This window comes from Phalangium opilio, unplaced genomic scaffold, assembly GCF_054372755.1.
Source record: "Phalangium opilio isolate 3A_F unplaced genomic scaffold, DU_Popi_V2 ptg000041l_1, whole genome shotgun sequence".
NCBI classification, from domain to species: domain Eukaryota; kingdom Metazoa; phylum Arthropoda; class Arachnida; order Opiliones; family Phalangiidae; genus Phalangium; species Phalangium opilio.
This window is the reverse complement of record NW_028324165.1, coordinates 81,496-90,835: the sequence shown is the minus strand read 5'-3', so window position 1 is coordinate 90,835 and position 9,340 is coordinate 81,496. Positions and strand designations below refer to the sequence as shown.

Sequence of the window (9,340 nt, the reverse complement as noted above, 5' to 3'; positions counted from 1 at the left end):
CAAGTCTTCTATTACGTATCTTTAATAATGGAGCTTCTGAGAGACCACGTAAGGGCCACGTTAGGCAGCGTTAGAATCAAGCGCCATGTTTCGAAATATTATTGCCGTGTTGGCAAGCTAGGGTTACGTTCAGTAACTGGAAATCGGAAAAAGCCGTTACCGCTACCGATGTGTTTTTTCCGAACGCTACGTAGTGACGTCAGACGTCACTGAACGTTTTTTTTTCTCTCTCTGTTGCGTTTGATGATACTTTCCATGATGGCGTCTGCTAGAGATTTTGGATTGAGGAGAAAACTGTTATTTTTGTTATTAAATGAACTATCTAATGATGATAAATCGGAAATAACCTTAATTCCAGTTCATTTGAAAAGATCTATAAAAGACAAGTTGGGAAAACCAAAATATTACCTCTCCGTGTCGAGAAGATTATATAAACTTAAGTATCCAATGAGAACGTCGACCTTTTTGCCCTCATCCTTTCCCGCGCTTAGCGCTTCCGCATTTCATCCTTATAGCGATTTCCACTGACTGCTCCAAAGAGTGCTCTCAGAGTTAGGATGACGTAACTGCCCTCAGCGAGTTTTGGCGAGAATAGTTTCGTCAGTGGAACCAACACGATCGAGAGGTCCGAGCGCGCTCTGAATAATCAAAATTGGCGCCGTGCGGAGACGAAATTGTAATAAAGTATATATATCTTGACGCAAATGGGGTGAAACCAATTAATAGACTTAACATTTCAATTAATTTACAAAAAATCTATTTTGAGTAATGATTGACAACGTCTCTGATATAATTATTGGTTTTAGGACGAGGCGTAATATCTTTAAAGTAATGATAAAGCCTCGTATTCTACATCTTCAGAACTTTCAGCAGATGATTCCAGAAATAAATAAGCATAAGCCAGAGCCTGTCTTCTATGAGATACCGCGGGGTCCGCCATTTTAATTTTATTACGTCATACTCGAGCACCGTCGCTCCGTCGAATTTTTCAGAGCACGAAAGAGCAATTCTCGGGCAGTTTTTGGGGTCAGTGGAAAACGCGATTCTGGGCTAGTGTTGCACTCGTGTTCCCAGTGGCGGACGAAAACGCGCCGAGAGTGCACTTAGAGTGCTCTAGTGCAGTCAGTGGAAATCGCTATTACTCTCAACATTATCTTCCTCCATTTTACATACAAAAATCAAATACTCACAAAAAGAAGCGGCAAAAACCTGCTGGCTCTTTACAACCACTTAATTTGACTTAATATCCAATTTCCAACAACAATAATATACCGGTAGTTTAATTGACAACCTACTAGCATCGAAATTCTCATTAAGAATGGCTCCCGCGAATAAAAAACGGCAATTTTCAACTAGGTGGGCGTTATCTCATTTGATTTGAAAAATATCATTTGTCTTTTTTACCAATGCCTAACCGTTTAGATTTTTTTAAAGCAATCTTAGCACCAAAAAATATTTTTTGATACAAAATAAATGTTTTATATTCTTATTAAGAATAAAACAAGAGGATAAAAAAGGTCTGTCCTCTCGTAATTTTTTAAGCTTTTATCATGATTACTCTATACAACAGTAACAAGGAGTATAAACCCATTAGTGGAAGCAGTATTTTTTTCCGAAACAATCTCGCTTATGTTTATCCTCTCTAGACTTCGCTAAAAACGTATTACTCCTTCGTAAAATATTAATAGACAGGCAAGGATTCATACCATTAAAGAAGGAGCGCAATATTATCCATATTTTCATTTCATATACAGAGAAAAGAAATGATTATGTTTCTGAGAGGAGCTTCCCATTTTGGTTGTTGTTTTGAAAAGTATATCGAAATTCACGGGCCTTGATAGATATAGGAGGCAATGAAGGAAATATATCGCATGCACGGGCCTTGGTAGATATAGGAGGCGATGATAATCTCTCTCTTTGCACGAGAGGTTTATCTTTAATATTTAAATAAATATAATTCTTTTAAATTATTTTAATCTTCAATAATTAACATTAATAACAGTTAAATCGTTTAAAATAAAGTTATACCTATTATCATCTCAAACTTTGCTAATATTGACGTTTAAAGTGAAGGGTACCCCTCTTGCCCGCTTTCTTCAAATTTTGGGGTATATATACGATTCGTTTCCATCATAATAGTAAGGAAAAAGCGCAATTGCGAAAACCTTTGGTGGCGATCCCACCTTAGGGAGGCTAGACGTTTCTCGTAACCCTAGCTGATCGCCGCGTATATCTTAACACCAAACGATGATAATGGAGTAGAAGCCAATGATACAGATTGGTGTCTATGTGGAATAGACGGAAGACTAGTGGATGGTGGTGTTAGAAGCCAGTGTAAGTGCAGACTGGTGTCAATGTGGGATTGACAAAGAACAGAAGCTGGTGGTGATTAGAAACCAGTAAGAACAGACTGGTGTCCGTGTGGGAAGGACGAAGACCAAAAGATGGTCGTGATTAGAAGCCAGTAAGAAGAGACTGGTGTCCGTGTGGGATGGACAAAGACCAGAAGATGGTGGTGTGAGAACTCAAGTATAGGAGCCATTTCCGTGACTGTGAAAGCAGTTCGGAAATGGCGAACACGTTTGCTCCGATTCGCAAACTGCGAACGCGGTCATGTGGGTGTAACAACGGACAGACACACAGACACGGCCGTTACAGAACCTCTCCTGGACTACGTCACACGGAGAGGTAAACACACAGACACGGCCGTTACAGAACCTCTCCTGGACTACGTCACACGGAGAGGTAAACACACAGACACGGCCGTTACAGAACCTCTCCTGGACTACGTCACACGGAGAGGTAAAAAATGTGTTATCGTTTCGCTAGTGGCTTTGGACTGGATTTCTCGCCGTGTTGAACTTCAATTATTGACGTCATAAATCCGATTCGCATCGAAAAAACCTGCTCTTCCAGCCGCTGCAATCTGTGTCACATCGATGCGTAGCGTGACGTACAAACCGGAAGTGCGAAAAACCGTACAGTAAAAAAATCGGTCTCCGATGCGCGCAGCGCTGCGTACGCTAGCAGTTACTGAACGTAGCCCAGTAGTGCTGGCATGGCGCTGGGAGTTCAAGGCTAATTTTACCAATGGAGCATGCACCGCGTCTCATCACTACTGAGCTTAAACCATTGGAATACGCAAAGGTTTCTCGAGCGCCTCCGGCAGTAAAAAATCTGCCCAAAGGAAAACGCCATCACTATTTTACCCCGAAGAGTCGAAGCAAAAGTCGAAGCCAAAAGTCGTTATAATCTTTTAGCAGACGACGCATAGGAGGATTTCTACCATTTTAGAATTCGGGGTAATTCAGTCAAAGTTGGTCAAAAGGAAATTTAGTTTTAGATAGTGTTTCCCGGAAAAGTGTTCCCAACTTCATCAGCCCTGACTGGTAAGTAAGAATGTATAATAGTGACGGTGACACTAAGTCTTTGTGTATGGCCATATTTTTATTATTTTTAAGATGTTACGTATATTACCTTAACAGGGAAACTGTAGAAAGAGTGATGGAATTAGTTAAAGAATGTCGAGTTATGGTCGAACGTTTAAGCTGGTAAGTGATGAATATAATGCAACTTGGATGTCAACAAGGCATGTAACGGATCCAAACCGTAACCCATAGAATAAATTCCCTAAAGTGGATATGTTTTAATTCCCTGAATACTGCTACCTTTCCAAATTATTGCTGATTAGCTTGTTTATTGCCGCAATTTCAACAATATTGGGCAAATTGAAAGAGGCGCACATTTAGCCACTCGTGTAACTTTGTTAGGGCTGTGCGAGCCTTGAAATTTTGGTTTCGAGTCGAGTCTCGAGAATTGAAATTTTCCCTTATCGAGTATCGAGCCGAGTCTCGAGTACTCGAATCGAGTATCGAGTAGTTGAAAAATTTGTTTCGAGTATTTATCGAGTAATTAGGAATTGATTTTCTAGTATTTTCACACTTTCTGTTAATTTATTGCTCTCATAATAGACATTTAGTGTAATATTGATCATTGACAACTACTTGAAACAATTTCCAGACGATATTAGTCCTTTTAAATTTAACGAACTTAATTCCTCATTAACATCTTCCTTGGAATCTCATTCCTCAACGAAGTCACTTCTAGCCTTTGTTATACTTCGCGCAAGCCCCAAACGAAAATTACTAAGCTGAATTTCAAAAATAAAATAGAATAGAAAAATAAATTAATAAAATAAAACAATAATAATAATAATAGTCAACGACCTTTTAACTGTATTTTATTACTTTTACTTCCACTATTGAACCAGCTGGGAGCTACTACCTTACTACATTACACTTGTATTATGATCTAACCTACCCAATGAGCAATAACTTGCGTCTGTTAACCAATAAACGTGACTTTCTAGTAGATTTTTATAGCTCCTACATCCCATTTTCAGAGTTAAAGGATATTCAATATGTATCTATCCATAGTATTTTCTCCATCATCAGCATTTTTTTTTGTCCTGTGTCCCGCGCGACTTTTCCTTCTTGCCTCCTGGTAGCAGATCTCTTTTGTTTATTATATGTAATATTGGATGAAAAAAAATATGGCGCAAAAATGTTTCGGCGCAAATGATTATTTAAAAAGTTACAAGCGTTTAATTCTTTGGCGTGCAAAGGCTTCAGTAGCGCCGCCAGGATTATTTCTCGCGTAGGCACAGCATGATCTAGAGGCCCCTCCCTTTTGTTTTGAAAATTTATCATGCATAATTTTGGAATATGTTTCAGGATTTTGACGAATATCTCCAGATTTAAGGATTAGATTTCAGTATTTCCTTTTTTTTGTGAGATTATTAAGAGTACGGAGTTTTTGGCAACCGTGTCCCAGCGACCCTTCTTATAAATTTTGTCAAAGAATGAAATTCTTTTCGAAGCTTTTCCGAATTCATGGACCACTAAGATAGGATAGTCTCTTATTTAGTTAGATTGATCTCGGTTAATTAAAAGTATGGCCAGGTCTGATAACATTTCCTCCCCCATTGTAGTACGTAATCGTGTTCCAATTCTATTCAGGGAACTGAAACTTCTTTCTTAAACTGTATTGGCTACGGGAATACACAAAACAACAATATAACATTTCACTAGATCCCGAAAGCCATCTTTCATTGGCAATAAATACTCGTAACTGGAAGCTCTCACATGAGCGATTCCCGTATGAGTGGATTTCATAATAGTGGTCCTCATAACAGCAGTTCAATAAATAGCGGTTTCCCGAAATGGCAGTTTATCCGTTACAACAACAGCGGTTCTCTTAAACGCAGCGTACCGTTACAGCAGTTCTTTAAAGAGCAGTAAAAGAGATATGCGAAAAACGATAGTTGTTTATTATGGTGTAAGCTTAGCTGGCCCAGCTGGGTTAAATGAACTCAAATAGAACTAGTTTAGATATGGATAATTTGGTTAGGTTAAAGTTGATTATTTCAACTAAACAGTATTAAATCAGGTTGGGTTTTTACGTTTTGTTTCGTTTGGTTAGACTTAGGTTAGTAATATTTTGGAAATAATGTAACAATGTTACGCCTTTTCCAAAGTATTGTTGTTTATCTTCATTGACTTACTTCCCAAATAATAATATGCATTTTGCAAAAAATTACTGTTTACTGTTTACAATTATCTACTTTCGAAGTAAAATAAGCTTTCTCGAATTATTTTTCTATCCTGGTATGAGAAACGTAAACTCATACAGCCTGAAGAATAGTACAATATTTAAGTGTACTTCAAAAAAATTCAAAAACACGATCGCTTAGTAGGTCACATTACTGATTAAATGATGGCAGAAAAACGTAGTTTTTGAAACCAGCGAATATAAGAAATGCTCGAAACTCAACACAACCACCGCTATTTCTAAAACAGCAGTTTTGAGCAACACCGCTGTTTTTTTGAATTGCGGATGGTATTTCGAGAACCGCTCTACCGGGAACTGCTCATACAAGGTACACCCAAAAAAAAGTTACTCTCGTATAATCTTGGGTGTTCTTGATACTAGTTTAGAGTTGGAAAATTTTATTCCTCACCGCGACGCATGCCGCCTACCGTTTTTAGGTAGGGAGGGGAATTTCCGACTAGTGTCCTTTCTAGTTTCTATGCAAGAGAGGTGTAACCTGGGGGTCAATGGTCAACACTTTAGCGGGGGATCTTGTTCTTTAGAATATAAAGAAAACGGGTTTTGAAAATGCTCTCTTGTACATAACAAAAGCGTAGTGTAGCGAATATGTCAAACAGGTGTGTGATGTGGTGTTAGATTTTTACAGATAGAAATATAAACTATGAAATTTTATTTGAAGGCACGTTTTTAAAAATTTGGAGGCCCTCCAAGTAGGCCAAAATTTTCCAGCTGCTGGCGGCGCGACTGAAAGGCTTAGGGATCCATTCCATTAGCTAAAAAACCAATTATAAGTGGATAAAGGACCATACACGTATAGGAGTCACCAATTAAGATCTCTGCAGACGAAAATAACCAAACCAAACCTAGCATAACAAAACTAAACCTAACCAAACCTAATATATAAATATTTTGGAAAAGGTGCCAGCTAATTAATAGGAGAATATTTTGGAAAAGGTGCAGGCTAATTAATAGGAGAATACTTAGGAAAAGGTGCCAGCTAATTAATAGGAGAATATTTTGGAAAAGGTGCCAGCTAATTAATAGGAGAATATTTTGGAAAAGGTGCCAGCTAATTAATAGGAGAATATTTTGGAAAAGGTGCCAGCTAATTAATTGGTTATTTTCGTCTGCAGAGATCTTAATTTGTGACTCCCATACGTGTATGGTCCTTTTTCTACTTATATTTGCTTTTGTAGCCAACGACATGGACCTCTAAGCCTTTGCGTAAGCCAAAGACTTAAACGCTTGTAACTTTTTAAATAATAATTTGCGCCGAAAAATTTTGCACCATAATTTTTTTCATCCAATTTTACATATAATAAACATAGAAAGAAAAGTGAACGACTACCAGGAGCTATTCTGAAATATGTCCAAAAAGACTACTATTTTTACTACTACAATATTTACGTATAGAGCTATTTCAGTTCGCGGGGAAAGGAGAGCTTTTGAGGCGTGGTTTCGCCAGTCCCCGCCTAGGAGCCGTATTGTGCGGGAAATTTAGCATAGAGTTCTTCAGCGGCCCGCACGGAGGGAGGGTAAAAACCGGCTCCGTTTATTGGCAGGCCCAACTGTGACGTTTGCCCCCTTCAACTGACATAGCTCTATTAGCTTGGGGTGGGGAGGGCGTGTTGGTTTCGTATGTGCTAATGTAGTACAGTATTCATGTTTTGAAACTCACTAAGGTAATATTCGAGATGGCCCAACGGTTGGGGTACATTGTCTTACCAACCACATCTAACTGAAAAGGTCCCTTGTTCTATCCAGCCTAAATAGACAAACCACAAACATACACACTTACAGATCATAATCGTAAAGCCAGTATGTCTTTTACAAAGTAAATATTTTCCCCCCAACCCAAAAAACCGGTCTATAAAGAGAATATTTCCCTAAGTAGGCGTTCCAAGACTTCGGCTTCGCAGTCGTCAATCAAATTAACCCTAAACTTGAGGGTTACCGCAATCTAACCGGGTGAATTCTGACGATACCAATGTTGTTTCTTTCCCAATACTTCCAAGGGCTGGAAGACGATCTTTTCTTAACAAAAGTCCAAAACAACTTGTTTCCGTCCGAAGTCGGAAAATTACTGTTAACTCATAACATAGAGCCAAGAAGGAACTAAAGTACTTTTATTTTTTTTTTTTTTTGCAATTCTTTCACATTACGAGCTTCAACGTGGTAGCGGATATTGTCTTAATCGGTTTCTAGCCACACTTGTTCATGGCGTACCCCGGCCACAAACATACATACACACAAATCGTCAGCACAAGGCTAGGTCTGGAAATATAACCACACCTAGCAAAAATGGGGTTGAGGGATAGAGCTATCTCAATTGTGACGTCAGTACCTAGGTATAACGTCACACGATTGACTTTGGCAGTGCCAGTGGGCGGCCATGTTTGGTAATTCTTAGATTTTATGGGCAAATAGCGTGGGTGACGTCACACTAAGGTTTCTGAAATAGCTCTTGAACAAAATTGCAGCGATAATTATCACAATCTTTTGAACTAGTTAAGCTTTGCCATGTGTTTCTTAGCCATGATAGCGAAAGCTACCATGTATTTGTTCGTTTTTGATTTACCTTCATTTTGAAAAATTATTTTATTTTAGGGATAATTTACAATCCTACAAACTCTCTTTACAAAATTCCGAAATGAGTTTAGTAAATCTTCAAAGGTTGGCAATTAAAAAGGTATTTGCGAAATTATTGCAATATTCCTTTTGTTTTAGACAATCTGAAAATTACGAAAACTTGGTTTTTAGGAAATGGACTACGAGGAAGAATGTAACTATGATCACTTAAGCAAAGATGATCTAATCAATGAAGTTAAAGCTAGAGATGATCGAGTTACGAAACTGGAAGCCGAGGTATTTTTTCAAAGCATAGGGGAGCTTTTTTGTAGTGTGAAATTAAGCACAAAAATATGAGACCCTTTTGGGATCATAGCCAATTTTATATGCACAGGATAAGTTGTCGAATCTGTTGTCTCTTAAATAAAGGCTCTAGTCCAAGGGGATTGGTAGAATGTCCGTCGTTATTAAAGATTACCTTTGTTACTGATCCCCTTCTTGTGTGTCATTGGTTTCCCCTTTTTCTTGCTTGTCCCTCCTTGCCCCTTTAAAATACTTTCAGCCAAAGAAAGTCCGTAGATTGTTAATTTGTAATGGAATCTCATTTTATTTAGTGTAATGTCTTAATTTCAAACTTGGAAAAAGAGAGAGTGAAAACAACATTAACGATAAATAAGAAAATAGACGAAATTGAAAGACTCAATAGGGTCATTAAAGACTTGGAAAGGAGAATCAAAGATCTGATGGTATGCAACATCCTTCACTTTCATAGTCAATAGGAAAGAGAATTACTTTAAGAATGAAAATTATTGTTAATTGTTTAAAAAATAGGAGAAAAGTGGAATACATCAATTAGATAATAATGAATACGTGAAAACTAAACCCGTTGAAAATGATTTGGAAATTAATGTCCAGGAGTTACCCCTTCCTATTGTTATGCACAGTGTCCAAGGCATTCTGGATAAAGAAGATATTATTCAAGAATCACTTGTTTTTGAACCTCAATATGTTCCGGAGGTTTACAATACAAACACAGAAATTGCAATTGCCTCAATAAATCCTGAAAATATGGGGTTTATAAAGCGAAATACGAATCCGTGTGTCCCTAAACCGAATTACGATTACAGTTTGCCTCAAATAGGGGATTGTAAAAAAGATTAGG

The 9,340-nt window shown here is 38.0% G+C and overlaps 1 protein-coding gene across 3 annotated transcripts; it reads left to right on the top strand.

Annotated features, from left to right (window-relative positions):
• The first annotated feature begins 3,308 nt into the window (after positions 1–3,308).
• On the top strand, positions 3,309–9,339 carry LOC149679129 (uncharacterized). Of its 3 annotated transcripts, XM_089834785.1 has the most exons (7): positions 3,490–3,551; positions 7,293–7,444; positions 7,502–7,730; positions 8,218–8,299; positions 8,371–8,475; positions 8,793–8,924; positions 9,010–9,339. In XM_089834785.1, the coding sequence occupies exons 4-7, from the start codon at positions 8,261–8,263 to the stop codon at positions 9,337–9,339; spliced, it is 606 nt and encodes a 201-aa protein (XP_089690911.1). In that variant the 5' UTR covers positions 3,490–3,551; positions 7,293–7,444; positions 7,502–7,730; positions 8,218–8,260. The 3 variants fall into 3 exon arrangements, with proteins under 3 accessions (XP_089690909.1, XP_089690910.1, XP_089690911.1); XM_089834783.1 differs by lacking the exons at positions 7,293–7,444; positions 7,502–7,730 and adding an exon at positions 3,309–3,389 and having other exon boundaries at positions 3,486–3,551; XM_089834784.1 differs by lacking the exons at positions 7,293–7,444; positions 7,502–7,730 and adding an exon at positions 3,363–3,389 and having other exon boundaries at positions 3,462–3,551.
• Position 9,340: the final 1 nt, after the last annotated feature.